At 51.1% G+C, this 20,517-nt stretch overlaps 1 protein-coding gene across 1 annotated transcript in view; it reads left to right on the forward strand.

Annotated features, from left to right (window-relative positions):
- Positions 1-20,517, forward strand: part of CALN1 (calneuron 1) — a 204,463-nt gene that overhangs the window by 66,639 nt on the left and 117,307 nt on the right. Inside the window, exon 2 of the mRNA XM_056865300.1 lies at positions 7,169-7,293. Within this exon, the coding sequence (XP_056721278.1) occupies positions 7,176-7,293 (118 nt within the window). The 5' untranslated portion in view covers positions 7,169-7,175. The remainder of the gene's footprint in view (positions 1-7,168; positions 7,294-20,517) is intronic.

A 20,517-nucleotide genomic window follows, 5' to 3' on the forward strand; every position in this document is an offset into this window, starting at 1 on the left:
TGAGGGGGGCCCCTGCTGGCGCTGGCTGCGGGCGGCGGGGTGCTCCTGGGGGGGTTCCGGCCGCCTGCGGGGGCCCCCCTCTGTGGAGACGCAGGCTGGGGGGCCTGGGGGGGCGGCGCCGCCACAGAGGGGGGTCTCCCCCTGCCCCGCCGAGAGGAGTGCCCGGGAGAGGCGGGTGGGAGGGGCAAAGGATCAGCCGGAAGCGGTGGGGGGGTAGGGACACCTTTGGGCCCGAGGGCTGCCCCTTTCCCCCCCCATCCCCAAAGGCGCAGCTTGGGACCCTCGGGGGGGAGGGAGGGGCCCTTCTGCTCCATCCCGCTTTACTTTTGTCCCCGACACCCGTGACTCACTCCGGGCCCCTCGCGCGCCTCGCACTGAGGCCGCAACTGTCTCTCCCGGGCTCATTTCCCGCCCCCCCTTCCGTTCCTTTGCATAAGGGGGCCCACCTTCTCTGGAGAGAGGAGCCTTCCAGCCCATCTGCTTCCCCCCCTCCAGGGGATTCCTTCCATTGCAGGGTTTCTCTGGGGCTTCTTCTTGGACATTTATGCATTGGGGGGGGGGGTTTCGCCCTTGGAAGAAGAAGCTCCTCGTTTCTTTCTGGGCGAAAACGCACGGGAGGTTTTGCCTTGGATTTGCCACTCTCAAGGTGCGCATTTTTCCCCATCTGAATTCTCAAAACTGCAGGGGGGCTTATTGTTGAGTTCTGAGAATTTGGCTGGGGCAAATGTGCATTTGGAGAGCAGAGTTTTGAGAATTCAGATGGAGAAAATGTGCATCTAGAAAGCGGCAAATCCCAAGGCAAAACCTCCCATGCATAAATGGCCTTTCTTTTTCTTCTCGCCCTCTCTCTTGCTCCCTCTCCACCCCCCTCCACGGCTCTAACCAAGCTGCTGGCAATTTTGCATTGTCCCCCGCATCCCTTCTTTGCAACACCCCTCCCCACCTTCCGACTGGGATAGAGGGGCTCAGGGTCTCCGCTCCTGCTTGTATCTGAGGAAGGGACCTCTGGCTCTCCAAAGAGAGAGGCTCTTTCTTGCCTGGGAGGTTTTGCCTTGGATTTGCCGCTCTCTAGGTGCACATTTCCCCCGTCTGAATTCTCAAAACTGCATGGAAGCGTATAGTTGACTTTTGAGAATTTGGATGGGGGAAATGTGCATCTAGACAGCGGCAAATCCAAGCCAAAACCTCCCATGCATAAATGGCTAGATCTCTCTCCCACCCCACCCCACGCAAATCTTTTTGGTCTCTAAGGTGCTGCAGGACTTGAACCAAACTATGCATGACTCCAAATGTGCGGGAATGCCTAAACAAAACCTCAGTATTCAGGTTAAATTGCCGCATTGGCACCCGGCGATAAATAAGTGGGTTTTGGGTTGCAGTTTGGGCACTCGGTCTCTAAAAGGTTCACCATCACTGGCCTAGACCAGTCGTCCAAAGTCCGGCCCAGGGGCCAATTGCAGCCCCCGGGCTGGTTTAATACGGCCCCCCAGCCCGTTTTGCAGAGAGAGAAAAGGGGGCGCGTGGGGGCTGCGCCTGTGCTTTGCATCCCCAACTGAGGGGGCAACGCTTGGGCGGAGGGTCGCCTCGATTGGCTGTCTCAGCCCCACCCCCCTGGAATGAAGGCCAGCGAGTCTGAAACCCTAGAGAGGCCACTTCCTTCTTACCCAGAGCCTGCGTGTTGTTCTGATGCGTGGAAAAGCAGCAGCAGCTCCTCCCGAGTAGGGCAAGGGGGATCCTGAGGATGGGTTGGGGGGGGGACTCGAGGGTGGGAAAGGTGGCGGTGGGGAAGGGAAATGCAAGGGAGGTCAGAGGCTGGCCCCAATCTGGGAGAGGAAAGACACCCCCCCACACACAAACACCGAAAAGCCTGGGGGTGGGGGGGCTGCTCCGTCTGGCTCTCCTTTTTCCTCCTTCCTCTCTGCAGAAGGCTGGGGTGGGGTGGGGGAGATGCAGCCCCTTCCCTGCATTGCAGAGGTCTCGCGAGGGATCCAGATTTGCAGGGTGGGAGGGAGGGAGGAGGGGAGACACTGGATGGGTCTTGGGGATTGTGAGTCAAGGAAAGGCAGGGGGAGAGGGGGCTGGATTTGGGGGCAGGGAGTGTTTGGGGTCAGACCCCCCCAGCAGGTTCTCTCCAAGGCAAGTGGCTGCTTCGAAAGAAGGGATGGGTGGGGGAAATAAATGACTCCTGGCATGTATCGTGTTTGGAAATGAGGCGCGTTCAGACGGGGCCGAGTCTGCAGAGGACACCCGTGTTCATTCCAGAGGTCACAGCCCCGAGCAGAGAGCAAAGAGGTCAGAAGGAAAAAAGAAGAGAAGAGTTGGTTTTTATATGCCCACTTTCTCTACCACTTAAGGGTGGCTTACAATTGCCCTCCCCTTCCCCCCCCCACAACAGAGGTAGGTAAGGCTGAGAGAGCTGTGACTAGCCCAAGGTCACCCAGCTGGCTTCTTGTGTAGGAGCGGGAGAAACAAATCCAGCTCACCAGATTAACCTCCACCGCTCGTGTGGAGGAGTGGGGGAATCAGACCCGGTTCTCCAGATCAGACCCCACCGCTCCAAACCACCGCTCTTAACCACTACACCACACTGGCTCTCATGGGGAGAAAAACTCCACCTTCCTCCCTGCACGGGAGATTTCAGAGTGTTTGAATCTTGGGCTCCATGAGAATGAAAACCAGTTTATTTCCTGGCTCAGATGAGGGGAGGACAGAATATCCCCGGCATGGTTGAAGGGAGAGAGTCCACAATCCCAGATGGGCACATGAGTGTGGGGGGGGGGAGGGGGGAGGAAGAGTTCCTGCTCCCTCCCTACAGAAAGAAGGTTGGAGATTTAGAAGCTGGGGGGTGTCCGGTGAGCTGAAAGGGGCTTTGGGGAAAGGAAGGAATGTAGCCATGGTTTTTGTGATGCAGTCTGTGCTTATGGGCATAATAAGTATGCCATTTGCAATAAACTTTGCATAAAATAGTTAATTTGCATTTAATTAATTTAATTAAGAATGTCAGGCAAAATGGTCGGCCCTCACGCATGTTCACTTCATCAAATCTGGCTCTCTTTGAAAAAAGTTTGGACACCCCTGGCCTAGACTTTGTTGGGACGCAATAGATAGAAAGGCTGACCTTGCAGCTAGAAACGGCAGGAGTTCTCTGCTCTTGCAGTCAGTGCATCAGCAACCTCCGCTCTTATTTCTAGGGCCATTATACTGTTGACTCGTAGCTTCTCAGTGTATCCCTCGTGATAATAATTTTTTAAAAAGCCTTAAAAGCTACCACCTTCTGGCTTACTTTGCCCTGGATATCCTTTGCCTCCAGGGCCATGTCAGCAGGCTCAGCCATTAGACATGCCCTTTGGCTCAGATCCTGGCAGGTGGATTCCCATCCCAAAACTGTCCTAAAGGGATATCCTTCTCAAGGGGGAAAGTTGTTTGGGAGAAAGAAAGAAAGAAAGAAAGAAAGAAAGAAAGAAAGAAAGAAAGAAAGAAAGAAAGAAAGAAAGAAAGAAAGAAAGAAAGAAAGAAAGAAAGAAAGAAAAAGAAAGAAAGAAAGAAAGAAAGAAAACCTGAAGGAAGTTACACTCAGGTGGCTCCTATTAAGTCTCATCCTGATACCAGTAGTGTCAACCCATGGGGTACCCATACTGAGAACCCTATTATTCCGGAAGGTTCTATGTGTGTGCATTTCTCAAAGTCAAGGTAGTACCATGCCCTGTTCCTACCTTCATGGAAACTGCTCAGTTTATAAGGAATTCCATCTCCTTATTCTAGCATAACATAACATAACATGTAATAACATAATGCTCAACCAGCTGGTTTTTTATTTGCGCTTATATCAGTCGCAGCCAATCCATGAGTAGCTCCGTTGTTTTCGATCTTGGACTTTCCAGAACAAAGGGAAAGTCATAGTAATCTGTCATAGTACTGGACAATGTATCAAACAGGCGGTACTGCACACTTTACACCTAGAGCAGCCCCAGTTTTTCTTCTCCTTTACATAGGCAAGCTTGACAGAAGAATTATGGTTACAACAATGTAGTCTCCTATGTTTGCCTTAGTCAGACAATACAGAATACATTCCTTTGGTTCAGCGAATGCAGGCTCCACTACAAATGTTGGAAGAAGACTAGTACCCACCTGACAATGGGACACAGCTCTTGGAGATCCCAATGTTTCAAGATGCCCTCCTTGCTCAGAGTAAGAATGAACCTTGGATTACTTACTTCTGCTCTGAGGTAGAGGGCATCTTGCCCCACCCAAAATGAATAAGATCAACAAGTCAGTAAAATGACGATATGGTTACAAAGCTTGCCGTGCACCTTACGGGCACAGGTTGATGTTCATGTCATAAACCATCTCATATCAATGTTTAAGAATGTTTATAGGGAAAAGGACAACCTGGGTCAATTAGTGATCTCCTGCAGTCCTTCCATTGTCCTTCTGTTTGTTTAACCGTTGGACCTATTCTGGTTTTTTTTTTTTTTTTGTCTAGTTAAGAATGCCTTTGACTCCTTTCTGTCTCTTCCTAGCCTGGGAAGTCTTCAAACTGAGGAAGGGGTGATTCCAGACCAGGAGACAGGAAGTTGTAATTGATCCTGCCTCCCTGAGCAACCAGTGGGAATCACGCACTGCTCTGAGGTCTAAAGGGCATCTTGCCCATCTGGTGCAGGTATTCCAGTACTACTACACAATTCAGCTTTTTCTCAATCTGTTGATGTCAGGAGAAGAACGGCAACTATTTCTCCAGCAGTTCCTCTGGAGGTAGAAAGAGTTCTCTTCACTCGGGAGTATCCTTCCACGTTTTTGCCAGTTTCCTCCTGTTACTGTTATAACAGTCTTTTCTAGGCTCCCTGTCCTAGGCAGAGTTTTTTGTTATAATTACATCTACCATGTTTATCTCTGTTGTTCCGGTCTGTATATGGTCCCTTCCTGTCCATTCCTAGTTTGGGAAGTCTCAAACTGAGGAGAAGGAGGGGCTTATTCCCTCAAGAGGAGACAGGAAGTTGAAGGTTTTTGTTCCTGCCTCCCCGAGCAACTGATGGGAATAACCCAGTGTTTCAAGATGCCCTCCTTACCTCAGAGCAGAAGGAACTTTCACGGTAAGTAATCCAAGGTTCATTCAGCATGGTGTACTGGTTAAGAGTGGTGGTTTGGAGCAGTGAACTCTGATCTGGAGAACCAGGTCTGATTCCCCGCTCCTCCACATGAGCGGCGGAGGCTAATTGGGTGAACTGGATTTGTTTCCCCACTCCTACACATGAAGCCAGCTGGGTGACCTTGGGCTAGTTACACTCTCAGCCCCACATACCTCACAGGGTGTCTCTTGTAGGGAGGGGAAGGGGAAGGTGATTGTAAGCCGGTTTGAGTCTCCCTCAAGTGATAGAGAAAGTTGGCATATAAAAACCATCTCTTCTTCTTCTTCATGAAATAAGGATTAGTTTTTAATTATGTAGCATGAGTCTGTATATTCATACAATGTTTAACTTTTTTGGTAAATGAATTCCATTAATCCATTCACAATGCCATGTTCTTCCAGAAGTTTCTGTAAGATTATTTTGGGCATTTTTTTTGTCTAGAAGATGCTGGGTTTTGCAGTTCTCAAAACTGTGAATGTGTGTGTGCAGAGATAACATGCCTCTTCTTCACAGCAAAAATATTATCAAATATACATAGAGTTGAGAAAAAGAACTTATTCCCACTGTTCCCTGTGCAAATCTATGTACACAGAATCAACCCCTTACCTTTTAAGTGCTAAGTTTCAAGAAGCCCATTGAATAGAAGATTGTTAGGAATGGGATAGATCTGCACAAGGAGTGAGGAGGGAGGGGAAAGCGGTAAAAATGAAAGTGAAACCACCTGAGCAGGATATTCCACAAATCTCGGAATCTCTCTGTGCATATTAGAGTTGCCAGGTCCCACTTCACCACTGGCAGGAGATTTCTGGGGCGGAGCCTGAGGAGGGTGGGGTCTGGGGAGGGACTTCAAAGCCATAGAGTCCAATTGCCAAAGCAGGCATTTTCTCCAGGTGAACTGATCTCTATCGGCTGGAGATCAGTTGTAATAGCAGGAGATCTCCAGCTAGTACCTGGAGGTTGGCAACCCTATGTGTATAGCCAGAGGTTTATCATATTATTCCATCCCTGGAGTAGGAAACCAATACTGGCAGCAGACCATAAAAGAAACCCCGTTTGGGAATATTTCAATGAAGTTCCTCTGTCTATGGGTAAGGCAGAGTATGTGTGCAGAATGCAAAGACTGCAAGAAAGAAATGCAAAGGCCTTTGGTGGCCCGAATGAAGCAACATCATTGAAAAGTTATGTAGAAATCAAGTCATACTGACTAGTGATTTCTTGGGGCGTGGCTGCTTCTTGGAACTGGGAAACCAGGCAGTTCAACTGGCCTAATTTGTTCCCATGTTTTTCTATCAGACAAAATTGCCAGAGTGATTTCCCCCACCCCACTCTTGCTCTGTCCCTCCCTATAGCACTGTTAGTCCAGCCCTTTTCTGATATTTCATATTTTGTTTTGCTTTGTTCTGGGTTGTGTTGGTTCATTTGATATAATGTAGGTGGTAGAAAGATAGGAAAAAAGCAATTAAATTTCACGTGTGATTAGAAGACTTGTTGTATGGAAGGAAGGAAGTAGTACCAAGGAGTAGGTCCTGGTGGACCATCTGAGATCGTTTCTAAACTCCTTGGCCCTCACACAGAAGCCTTCCCCCTGTTTCTGTTGTAATTATGCTTATTGTCGGCCGCTTTGGGTTCCCAATGGGATATAAATCAATGTACTGCACGTGGAGTTTCCAGAGCATATGTGGCTCCAAAGTTATGCAAATTTCTTTCCACCAGGGCTGTTTAGCTCATTAAAAAGGTATGGGGGGGAGGCAGGAGACCCCTTTCTCCCCCAACGCTGCTGTTCTGAGCTAAATTGGTGTCCGGGGAACTCAGACTCAGCTAACTGAAAAGGGTATTGTAGTTTGTCCCTCAATTACCACAGAGTTGTTCCTTTTAAATGTGATGTCGGGCGGGCGGGGGGGGGGATATTTGGCTAGGAGACACTTACTTCCTCTTTCTAGAATGAATTGTGCTTTGGTCTTTTTTTGTGCGGGGGAGGGGGATGAAGTTTTTACAAGGCTTAGAGTGAGAGACCTCCTGTGTTCCTGTCTTTCTGCCATTAGGGAGAAGATGCCCTTCCATCATGTCACGGCTGGCTTGTTGTACAAAGGAAACTACTTGAACCGATCTCTCTCTGCCGGCAGCGACAGTGAACAGTTGGCCAACATCTCTGTGGAGGAGCTGGACGGTAAGGAGGAAGAGGCCTTCCTCCGTGGGAGACGTGTGGGGAACCTTTTCTTTCCTTTCTTTTTTTGCAAGGCAATTTCTAGAAAATAAATGGGGGGAAGGTGAAGGGAATGAAATAATTATTTAATGATGATGATGATGATGAAATAATTATTTAATTAAATAATAAATAGTTTTTGAAAGTTAGAATAATAGAATTATAGAATCATAGCGGTGGAAGGGGCCACCAGGGTCCAACCTTCTGCACAATGCTGACATTGGAATCCGGGGCGTAGCCCTTCAATGGTTTTGCTCTTTTCTCCAAGGTCGGGGACAGAGAGTGGCGCTAGGGGAGCAGGTGTCGCAGCTGCACCCTTTGGTGTGTGGGGTGCCGCAGGGTGCAATCCTGTCCCCTATGTTGTTTAACATCTTTATGCGCCCTCTTGCCCAGCTTGTCAGGAGTTTCTGGCTGGGGTGTCATCAGTACAATGACGACACCCAGCTTTTTCTGTTGACGGACGGCCACCCAGACTCCGCCCTGGACACACTGGCCAGGTACTTGGATGCCGTGACCGAATGGTTGAAGAAAAGCCGACTGAAATTCAATCCATCAAAGACGGCGGTCCTTAGGCTCGGCCGGGGCAGCCTTGGCGCGGGGTGCTGGCTCCCGACACTTGACGGCGTGCAGTTAACATCTGAACCTGCCGTCAAGAGTCTGGGTGTTATCCTTGATGCCTCCTTATCTATGGAGGCTCGGGTCACAGCTGTGGTCAAGGCAGCCTTTTTCCACCCCGGCCTCACCCTCCCCAACCTAGCCACAGTGATCCATGCGACGGTCACCTCTAGACTGGTTTACTGTAACTCGTTCTACGTAGAGCTGCCCCTGAGACTGACCCAAAGGCTCCAGCTGGTGCAAAATGCCATGGCGAGGCCATGGGATCATATAACACCAGTGTTAAAACAACAGCATTGGCTCCAGCTGGAACATCGGATCACGTTCAAGGTGCTGGTTATGACCTTTAAAGCCTTACACGGTTTGGGACCATCGTACCTGCGGAACCGCCTCTCCTGGTATGCCCTCCAAAGAGCCTTACGCTCTACTAACAGTAATCTGCTGGTGGTCCCTGGCCCGAAGAATGTGCGGCTGTCCTCAACAAGGGCCAGGGCTTTTTCAGCCTTGGCCCCTGCCTGGTGGAATAGTCTTCCTGGTGACATCAGGGCCCTGCGGGATCTTAAGGAGTTCCGCAGGGCCTGCAAAATGGAGCTATTCCACCAGGCCTATAACTGAGGACAGCTGCGAGAGGATCCAACTTCACTGGCCTCCACATCCCGCCCCACTCTTGAAATCTGTAGGGGGCTGAATTGCTGATATCCTATTACACAGTGGCACCTAGGTACATTTATGGCCATCTGCGTATAAGTGATTTATTAAGATTATGGTTTTAATGGTGCTGAGGATTTTATGTATTTTATATATCTTATGTTTTTAATCGTTGTTACCTGCCCTGAGCCTGGCTTCCTGGGGACGAGGGCGGGCTATAAATTTGAAAAATAAATACATACATACATACATTCACAACTACCTCCCCCCACACACACCCAGTGACCCCTGCTCCATGCCCAGAAGATGGCAAAAAAACCCCTTCCAGGATCCCTGGCCAATCTGGCCTGGAGGAAAATTGCTTCCTGACCCCAAAGTGGCGTTCAACATTACACTGGGCATGTAAAAAGGGGCCACGAGAGCTTACGATAAACGTGATTACAACAGAAACGGGGGAAAGAGCAAGAAGTTTAGGAATGATCTCAGATACTCTACCAAGAGAGAGTGGATTGCTCCATAGAAATAAATCTAGTATAAACAATTATAGACTCAGCATTGAAATTACAATAGCACAAGTGGAGGAATATAAAACTAAATTTAGGCAGAACTTGCAAAAAATCTTGGAGAAAGTAATTTTTAAAACTTGGCATTGAAAACTGTAGTTTGGTCTTTCAAGAGTTAAGAAAAGTCCTGCTTCAACATAGATGAAGTTCAAAATCTTCAAATATACAAAAAGTGTTTATTTGATGATCCTGATGCATTCCGCATCAAAACCCTTCCTCAGGGGATCAAACCTTGCTTTCAACAACAGCCATTCCCCTGAGGAAGCATTTTGATGCGGAATGCATCAGGATCATCAAATAAACACTTTTTGTATATTTGAAGATTCTCTGTGTGTCTTTTGGTTTGTTCTGCCTTCATCTTGGCTGCTGCAGGAGCCCCAACCTGCGCAGTGCTGCTCTAACATTGTCAGCCCAGCATAGTGGTTAGAGTATCACACTGGGATCTGGGGGTGGGGGAGCTCCTGGTTCAGACCCCCACTTTGCCGTGGAGGGTCAGTGGACTGCCTTCGGCCAGTCACTTGTGCGCTCTCTCTCTCACTCTCTCGCTCTCTCGCTCTCTCGCTCTCGCTCTCTCGGCCAAATTTATCTTGCAGAGCTGTTGCTCTGAGGAGAAAGAAGGAAGAGGAGGGGAGGTTGTGAGCCACTTTTGGGTCCCAACTGGGTAGAAAGGCAGAGCACACGTATCTAAACAAATAAACTGATTTTTCTGGAAAGGGTTCATTGATAACCTTTGGAAATGGGAAGGCAAGCACGAAAGGCGATACTCCCTAAGAAACGCTGCTCCTTGCATACCTTTAATTATGAGTTGCTTGTGTTCAGCTTGTAAGTTTGGGGTAAAACTATAGATGCTGGAAGGGAGACTGTGTCAAGTAGTGGCTAGTGCTCAGAACGATCCAGGAGTTCCTGATTCAGATCCATCACTCTGCCCTGAAACTGGGGCCCTTCAATCTCATTCAGTCTAACCTACCTCACAGGGCAGGGCTTGATCTGGGGGGGGGGCAGCTGCCCTGCAGAGAGGCAACGGCAGCCAAGGCAGAGACTGCAGGTGCTCACCCGGCGGCTGTGCATGCTGCGCTCTACGTTGCCCCTCCCCTGCCTTAAAGCCACTGGCCCTCCTCCCTCTGTCCCTGAAGGCTCCCTTCTGCATCCCCCCCTTCCCTTTCTCCCAGCCCAGCCTCTTCCTCCCGCATTGAACGCAGGCCGGGTGGGCCTTAGTCGCCAGCAGTTGCATACAATTCCTGCTGGGACATGGCGCAGTCCAAAGTTGGCCTTCGATCCTCAGGGACTGGACAATGGGGCTTCCCCTCCCTCAGGGTAGGGGACTTGTGGCCTCTGGAACTCATGGAGAAGGGAAGTTTCCACTCACCTGCAGGAAAAGCCAGGCCAAATGACAGCACTACGGGGAACAGAGTGGGGGGTAAGTACCTGACCCGTGACCACACGCATGGGCCTGCCCAGAAGGGGCACGCCAGCCCCCGCCCCATCGCTCTTGCAGAAATTCTTGGGCACTCGGAGAGGGAGGAAAGGGCCAGCGACGGTGTTGGCAGGCGGCTGTGGCTTGAGCTGTTCTCCCTTTGAGGACAATATACCTCCCTTGGCTGTTGCTGAGCCGGGCTTGGCGCCCAGCTGTCAGCAGGACCTTAGCAGCTGCGATGCATTCCAAACTGACCAGTGCAGAAGAGTGGCCTCAGCGCGTCAGACCCTGGAGGTGCTGGGGTGAGGGAGAGTGGCGGCTGGCCAGGTGCCTGATGTCAGGCTGTTATCTCGGTTTAGATGTTTCCTTTCGTTTCTCTGCTGAACTGTCCAGACTTCAAGGACGGCTACACATACCAAACGCCACTTCTGGGAACGCCACTTCTGGGAAATAATGCTCTGTTTATGCTTTGTAATCTCCCGCCGTTTCTCTGCCTTATATGTCCAAATGACGGGCGAGACAAACCATAGCTGTCATCTTGCCTTCAATGCACTGTATTGCCTATTTGACAAGTAAAGCCATCTGCTTGGAATCTGATTGTCTCTGTGGTGATTTCTGGTTCGATATTATGACAGCTATCACCTCTCTTCTTCATCGATTCTTTAGTCAGGCTGGAGCCCTGGAGGGTTCGCCTGCCACTCGGATGGGAGCTAGGAGGGCGCTCTCCGAGTGAACCGTGACTACTGCTTCTTGGAACCCTGGAGTCCTCATCAGAGGATCCTACCCTTCCACGGGACATAGTAGCTGAACTCTTTAAGACTAATTCAGAGGTTTGCCGCTTGAGTGGACTGGTCCAGACACAGTGGCAATCTCTAGTGAGGGTTCTCTGGATGTTAACGTCGGAGGATACTAATGCTCGTTTAGACCTCCAGGATTTTGATCAGTTGCTGGATGATGCCCGGCTGGCAACTGAGGACTTACAAATACTAACCGGTTTATTGGATAAGCTTATTGCCCGTGAGACTCTCTCATCCACGGCTCTAACGCGTCCTGTCGCCTTGGGGGAAGGTACCATGGCGGGAGCCGCACCGGCAGGTTTTTCTTTGGTACCCAATGCAGCTGACTGTCAAGCTGAAGCCAAGAGGATCGCTATCCAGACAGCCCTCCTCTTTGCGGATTGTACAAAGGATACCACGATAGCCACCTTGGCTCAACGTTTGACCCCGACGTTCGGGGCCGATGCACCCACGGTTGCGGTCCGAGTGCAACCATTGTTAGGTGGGGAGCCCGACCCCCTACTCACGCTCCTGGAAATGGAACTTTTACCGCACATTACCGCAGCTGCGCTCTGAGACTTGAAAGCGCACAGGCTCTCGCGGATAGGGAAGCTGCTGAAGCGGCTAAGGCGGAAGCCGAGGCTCAAGCCGCAAGGGACAAAGAGCAGCAGTTGGCTGCGGATCGGGCGCGGACAGGCGGCCGCCCCAAAGACTCCGGACGGAGCGGTCCTCCATTGGGTCTGTCGTTTTCCCCGGTATTTGCCCCGTCGCGCACGACCCAACGCGCACGCCGCCTCGCGGAACGACGCCAAGACTCCGAGGAGTCTGAGGAAGAGGACTTGTATGGGGACAGTTCTCAATGGGCCAAGGTTTTCGGACAAGCAAACCTCATCGTACAGGTGGCCCGGGTGAAGACGTTCACCTGTTACGAGCTCAGAATCGAGAGCTATCTGGCCGTGTAGATCAACTCCAGGAGCTAATGGAACGCTTGCTTCAGGACAACAGGCAGTTACAGCAGGCCCTGACAACCCCGGCACAACCCGTTCCACAGGGGGCCGCAGTACCGGATCAGGGAGTGCCAGCCCAGCCACCCGCTAATGTGCCTGTTCAAACACGGTTCCCGGAGGTCCCGTTTTACCTGCACCCAGGGCACCCGTGCAACCGGGCCAACCCATGCCCGGTCCTTGGAAACAACTCAAGTTGAAAACTACTTACGATGGATCTCTCGAAACCCTGCCCTGTTTCTTGCATCAGGTAGACAGCTATATGCGAGAACAAGGACAGTTCTTCCCTACAGAGGACAGCCGGGTTCGCTATGTGGCTTCCCTTTTGACAGGTAAAGCAGCCGACTGGATGGTCCTCCAGTTCGACACCCGATCCCGCTCTATCCGTTCCCTCAACAATTTCATGACTGCCTTACGGAGGAGGTTTGAGGACCCCTTTCTGGGGGAACGAGCCAAAGCGGAGCTTCTACAACTAAGACAAGGCTCTACTCCAGTTCGAGAATTTGCCGATGAATTTCAAAGACTAGCGAGCAGAATTGTGGGCTGGCCCGAAGCCACCCTAATTCACCATTTCAGGGAAGCCTTACACCCTGACATTCTGAACTGGTCGTATATGCGGGGTGATCCCGACACCCTCGAGGATTGGATTCTATTAGCCGAAGAGGTGGAAAGCCGCCGGCACTTTATTTCCCTTGTCCGCCAAAGAAACAAGGAGAAAAGCGTCCAAAAACCCCAGCCCAAGGCACCGCCCCCCAATCCACGAAAACCTGCGCGTCCACCCCAGGATCGCGAAACACGGTTTCAAAGAGGTGCTTGCCTCACTTGTGGGGAACTGGGCCACTTTGCAGCAGTCTGCCCACATCGCCCTGAACCCTTTCGTCCCAGCATGACAGCCCGAGCTAGAGGACGACCTCAACGCAGAGGCACCGCGGCCACCCGCAGTGCAGCGCCGGGAAGACCCACACCCTCTGCACTTCACGTTGAGGACTCATCTATCCTTCCTACATCGAATGACCCCGCCGGGTCCCGGATTACAAATGCCCCATTGGGGGACAACTTTCCTTCTTCTGACGAAGAGAACCCATGGAATCCTCCAGATTTAAACCTGGAATCCCCCCTTGATTTGTCAAAAAACGGCTCCGGTCTGTGGTGAGTGGAGCGTCTCCACAGACCTCTGCAGAATCTCCTGCTAAACCGAAAGCTCCCACTAAAGTGAAGGAAGTGGAAACCACCGTTTATGTGGACGCAGTTTTACAACACTATAAAGGTGGTCCCCAACTACCCGTTAAGGCACTCATTGACTCCGGTTGCGGTCGCACTCTAATCAGTGAGGCCACATTTGCAGCACTCAAAGTCAAGTCCGAGGCTTTACCAGCCCCATCCAATTTGCCCAAATGGACGGAAGCCATTTCAAGGGGGGCCCAGTTGATCATCGCACTACTGGGTGGCGATTGGTATTGGCTCCCACTGGCAGCAAATAGACTTTACCATAGCCCCTATCCAATTTGAAGTGGTCCTGGGAATTAACTGGATTAAAGGTCATAGTCCCAGTATAGACTGGGAAATGAACACTTATCTCCTTTGCCAGCCCCAAATGCGACCAGCACCGACAGCAAGTTGCGGTGGTGTCTCCCCCCGCTCCGGCATTAATCTCCGATGTCCCATCACCGCCGTCCCTACCTGATGTATACCAGGACTTTGCAGATGTCTTTAACATTAAAGAATGTGATGCCTTACCCCCCCCCCCACCGGGCCACTGACTGTGCTATTGAGGTGGTGAAGGACTGCACATTAACCAAGAGTAAGATTTACCCTATGAGCGCTTCCGAGCGCACTGTACTACGGGACTTTTTGGACAAAAACCTTGCCAGAGGGTTCATTCGCCCATCGAATGCTCCCAACTCAGCCCCCGCGTTTTTCGTCCGAAAAAAGGAAGGCGACCTGCGCCTCTGCATTGACTTCCGAAAACTCAACGCCGTTACTCAAGCCAACGCCTATCCTATACCGCTAATTTCAGATATTTTGGGGCAACTACAAGAGGGACATATATTCTCCAAATTGGACCTAGTAGAAGCCTACTACCGCGTCCGTATCCGTGAGGGAGACGAACCCCTCACTGCCTTCTCTAGCTGTTTTGGAATGTTTGAATTCCTTGTGATGCCCTTCGGGATAAAAGGTGCCCCGGGGGTCTTCATGCAACTCATCAACGAAATCCTCCATGATTTACTGTACCGCGGGGTGGTAGTTTATTTGGATGACATTCTTATTTATTCAAAAACCATGGACGAGCACGTCACTTTGGTCCGAGAAGTTCTGCACCGCCTGCGCAATCACCAACTCTTTGCAAAGTTGGCTAAATGCGAATTTCACCAGAGCAAAATAACTTTCTTGGGATATATAATCTCCCACCATGGCCTTAGCATGGACCCGGCCAAGGTCCAATCCGTCCTCGATTGGACTCCTCCCTCCAACCGCAAGCAAGTACAGCAGTTTCTGGGCTTTGCTAATTTCTACCGCGGATTTATCCCTAACTTCGCCCAAATAGCGCTGCTCATCACCGACCTTCTGAAAACCAAGGGTAAAGGAAGCTCTGCTACATTACCCTCCACTAAGATACTGTGGACTGATCAATGCCAGACCGCCTTTGTAGCCCTCAAACGCCTTTTCACGTCGGAACCTGTGCTACGGCACCCAGACCCAAATCGAATGTTCATTGTACAAGTCGATGCCTCCGACGTAGCTATGGGAGGGGCCCTACTCCAAAGAGGACCAGATGGTCTCCTTCACCCCTGCGCTTACTTCTCAAAGAAATTTGCGCACTCCCAATTGAACTGGCCCATTTGGGAGAAAGAAGCCTCAGCCGTTCACCATGCGCTTACTCTATGGCGACAATTCCTGGAAGGGTCTAAAGTCCCCTTCGAAGTTTGGACCGATCACAAGAATCTAGCCGCCCTCACAGGAACCCATAAGTTATCCACGAAACAACAGCGTTGGGCGGAATTCTTTGCTCAGTTTCGTTTTGTCCTGAAGCATGTCCCTGGAAAACAAAACGTTCTCGCAGATGCTCTCTCCCGGTTGCCTCAATACCCGGCGAAACTCGATCGGCCAACAGACTCTTTATTTACGCCCGCGCAAAGAGAAGCCCTGCCCGTACTGGCTGTACAAACCCGATCCCAGACGCTGCCCCAGCGGAAGCACACGATAGCCGGCGCGCAAGCTCCTCCAGCCCTACCGGCCGCCCAGCTGCCCCCACAACGGAAGCACACGATAGCCGGCGCGCAAGCTCCTCCAGCCCTACCGGCCGCCCAGCTGCCCCCACAACGGAAGCACACGGTAGCCGACGCTCCAGCTCCTCCAACCCAACCTGCCGCCCAACCTCCTGCAGTCTGCACACCACCGCACGTAAGCGCTTCCCCCTCGTCAACCCCCATAACTGCTCCTACTACCACCGTAAACAAGGGGGGGGGTTTCCCGTCTCCGAGTCTTTCTTGAATTCCCTTCGGGAACAATGCCTTATGGAACGCTCTGCTCAAACCCTGCCTCCTGGTGTAATCGAAGAAGGAGGCTTTTGGTACAAGGACTCGAAATTATATGTGCCCAAAGCGCTCCGAAAAGACGTCTTACACTTGGCTCATGGAGTAAAAACAGCTGGACACTTTGGGTTCCTAAAAACCCTTCACCCGTTGCGCAGACAATTTTGGTGGGGGGGAATGCGTTCTGATATTGACTCTTTTATTCGCAGCTGTCCTGTTTGCGCCACAGTCAAACGATCTCAAGGCAAGCCCCCAGGACTACTGCAACCACTTGAAATACCCAGCAAACCCTGGGAAGTGATTGCTATGGATTTTATGACGGATCTCCCTCTCAGCGGGGGGGAAACTGTGTTATGGGTTATCACTGACTTATTTTCTAAGCAAATACATTTGGTTCCATGTGCGGGGATCCCCTCCGCTCAGAAGTTGGCCCGCCTCTTCGTGTCACATGTCTTTAGACTACATTCGTTTCCGCGCAAGATAATCTGCGACCGCGGAAGTAGTTTCGTTGCTAAGTTTTGGAAAGCTTTTCTCAAATTGGTGGGGGTGGAGCAGGGGTTGTCTAGTGGGTACCATCCCCAAACGGATGGTCAAACCGAACGGGTCAATGCTGTACTTGAATGCTATTTGCACTATGTCAATTACCACCAAGATGACTGGGTAGAACTGTTGCCTTTTGCAGAATATGCCTACAATAATGCTGTACATCAGTCCACAGGTTTCAGCCCATTTTATGCGGTGTATGGACAGGACTTCGGTCCTATCACCCCAATAGAAGGATTAGAGGGGGAGGGGGATGCCGACATTGCCTCTTGGGCACACACCCTCCGTACAACATGGCCCTGGCTGGTTAGCAACCTAGACCGAGCCAAGCGCAAATACAAGGCGCAGGCTGACAAGCATCGTTCTCCCGGTAGGGACCTGCAAGTGGGTAACTTGGTATACCTTTCCACCAAGAACCTGCGCTCCACCCGTCCGTGCCATAAGCTCAGTGCTAAATACATTGGCCCATTTCCCATCACCCGCCTCATAAATCCTGTCACGGTGGAACTGTCTCTCCCCAAAACTCTGAGGCGTGTGCACCCCGTTTTCCATATCAGCCTTCTAAAGCCCCATGTTGCTTCCCCACAATGGCACCCGGAGCCGCCTCCTGAACAACCCATAATGGTGGGGGGGGGAGAACATTTCGAAGTCTCCAAAATCCTGGATTCCCGCATACACCACGGGGCCTTGCAATACCTGATCCGCTGGAAACACTTCCCCCCTGCCCATGACGAATGGGTTCGCGCACGGGATGTCTCCGCCCCCAAACTCGTCAACGCTTTTCACAATACCTACCCGGACAGACCAGCCCCCTTGCCGGATGGGAGGGGGCCTTAAGGGGAGCAGGATGTCAGGCTGTTATCTCGGTTTAGATGTTTCCTTTCGTTTCTCTGCTGAACCGTCCAGACTTCAAGGACGGCTTCACATACCAAAGCCTGGGAACGCCACTCCTGGGAAATAATGCTCTGTTTATGCTTTGTAATCTCCCGCCGTTTTTCTGCCTTATATTTCCAAATGACGGGCGATACAAACCATAGCTGTCATCTTGCCTTCAATGCACTGTATTGCCTATTTGACCAGTAAAGCCATCTGCTTGGAATCTGATTGTCTCTGTGGTGATTTCTGGTTCGATGGGTCAAGAGCTCACACCTCCTGGGAGCAAGGGAACAATATGTGTGTGAGGGGGGAGTAGGGGGGGCACGTCATTTTGTATTTTTGCCTCCCTTAAAAAAATGTAGGTCAGGCCCTGATCACAGGGTTGTCGTGAGAATAAGAGAAGGGAGGGGGGACATTCCTGGAGGAAGGGTGGTATGAAAATGTACTGGAATATGATCCAAGGACCTGCAGGACGGCCTGATTCAGCTGGGGGCCATGGTGAGAAGGAGGGGCTGTGGCTCAGTGGTAGAGCATCTGCTTGGCATGCAGAAGGTCCCAGGGTCAATCCCCGGCATCTCCAGTTTAAAGGGACTAGGTGATGTGAAAGACCTCTGCCTGAGACCCTGTAGAGCCGCTGAGGGTCTGAGTAAACAATACTTTGATGGACCGAGGGTCTGATTCAGTAGAAGGCAGCTTCATGTGTTCATGTGAGAAGGGAGAGAGTGGTTCATGCTTCCCCCCCTGCATAGTTTCCTAACCTGAAATTTGTTTGCCCCGTGATAAATCACTGTCCTTATTTTTTCTTCATTTTGGCTTCGTGTTAAATTTTGGTACGAGTTGGTAGAATTTGCCGTGGGGTGAGAAGGGTTCTGCTCCCTTCCAAGAGTCTGTAGAAGAGCATCATGTCTAGTGTCGCTGCAGGTGTGTGACCCCTACAGATGTCCCTGTTTTCGTCTATGAAATGTTGAACTGATTAAAATGCTTTCATATGAAGTCGGAGCACTGGTCTACCAAGGACACTGTTGCCTCCTCAGACCTCAAGTCAAGGTCTTTCCCACAATCTTTTCAATAGGAGAAGCCAGGGATTGAAACTGGGATCTTCTGTGTGCCAAGCAGATGTTTTGCCGCTGAGCCATGGCCCCTCTTCAACAAGAACACAAAAGTTGTGTTATCTTGCGTCAGTCCATTGGTCAGTTTGGTCTGCTCTGACTGGCAGCCAACGGAGCCAACAGCTCCCAACAGAACCAAAACTGGCCTGGAAGTGGGCCCTGCCCCCAGCTTCACCCCAGTGGAGAAGGAGGATGAGGTCCCACTCCTTGATTCCCCAACAGAGGGAGGGGAAGGAGGGGCAACCTGACTGTGGGACCCCCCCCACTGTGGGAACAAGTGCAGTGCCTGGAGCTGCTGCTTGCCAAGGCAGACCCCAGTGCGCCGCGCCGGTGGGTGGGCAACAACAACGCTGGTTTTGGTGCCCCCTTCACCCTTGGCACTGTAGGCAATTGCTTGGGTGCTCCTGATGGATGGGCCAGCCCTGAGCCTTGGACCATTAAAATATATATATATATATATATATATATATATATATTAATGGTCCAAGGCTCAGGGCTGGCCCATCCATCAGGAGCACCCAAGCAATTGCCTACTGTCAGCCCTTGGCCCACAGAACCAGAAATCACCACAAAGTCATATAGAGTCCAAACAGATGGCTTTTACTGGTCAAATAGGCATACAGTGCAAACGAATAAAATGACAGCTATGAGAGACTCACTAGCTGGGAGCTATTATAAGGCAGGAAAGGCGGGAGATTACAAGCATAGGCTGAATACAGTTTCCCAGGAGCTGAGTTCCCAGGCCTAGGTATGCGACCTTGGGGGGCAGACAATACAGCGCAGAGACAGAGGCAATAACGAAACCGAGATAGCAGCCTGACATTCTGCTCCCCTCAAGGCCCCCTCCCAGTTCGCAAGGGGGCTGGCCTATCCGGGTAAGCAATGTGAAAGGCGTCGACGAGGTCGGGGGCGGAGACATCCCGTGCGCGCACCCATTCGTCATAGGCAGGGGGGAAATGTTTCCAACGGACTAAATATTGCAGGTTGCCATGGTGAACACGGGAGTCAAGGATCTTGGAGACTTCGAAGTGTTCCTCCCCCCCCCACCATGATGGGTTGCGCAGGAGGTGGATCCGGATGCCACTGTGGAGAAGCAACATGGGGTTTGAGGAGGCTAATGTGGAAAACAGGATGCACACGCCTCAAGGATTTGGGGAGAGCCAGTTCCACCGTGACAGGGTTTATGACCCGGGTGATGGGGAAAGGGCCAATGAATTTAGCACTGAGCTTATGGCACGGTTGGGTGGAACGGAGATTTTTGGTGGAAAGGTAAACCAAAGCACCCACTTGCAGATCACCCCCGGGGGAGCGATGTTTGTCAGCTTGCGCTTTGTATTTACGTTTGGCCCGGTCGAGGTTGCTAACGAGCCAGGGCCAAGTGGTACGGAGGGCGTGTGCCCAGGAGGCAATGTCGGGGTTCCCCTCCCCCTCTACATCATCTGCAGGAGTGATAGGACTGAAATCTTGTCCATACACAGCAAAAAATGGGCTAAAACCTGTGGATTGATGCATGGCATTATTGTAGGCATATTCTGCTAAAGGTAACAGTTCCACCCAGTTATACTGGTGGTAGTTAACATAACAGCGTAAATAACATTCAAGTACAGCATTGACACGTTCAGTTTGACCATCAGTTTGAGGATGGTATGCACTAGACAACCCTTGTTCCACTCCCACCAACTTGAGGAAAGCTTTCCAAAACTTAGAAACGAAACCACTTCCGCTGTCACAAATTATCTTACGCGGAAACGAATGTAAACGAAAGATATGCGTCACGAAGAGGCGGGCCAGTTTCTGAGCAGAGGGGATCCCTGCGCATGGAATCAAATGTATTTGTTTAGAAAACAAATCAGTAACAACCCACAACACAGTTTTACCCCCACTGAGAGGGAGATCAGTCATAAAGTCCATAGCAATCACTTCCCAAGGTTTGCTGGGCGTTTCAAGAGGTTGTAGCAGTCCCGGGGGTTTGCCCTGCGATCGTTTCGCAGCGGCACAAACGGGACAGCTGCGGATGAAGGAGTCAATGTCGGAACGCATTCCCCCCCACCAGAACTGTCTGCGCAATAAGTGAAGGGTTTTCAGAAACCCAAAGTGCCCAGCTGTT

The sequence above is a fragment of the Euleptes europaea genome, chromosome 19 (genome assembly GCF_029931775.1).
Source record: "Euleptes europaea isolate rEulEur1 chromosome 19, rEulEur1.hap1, whole genome shotgun sequence".
NCBI lineage: Eukaryota > Metazoa > Chordata > Lepidosauria > Squamata > Sphaerodactylidae > Euleptes > Euleptes europaea.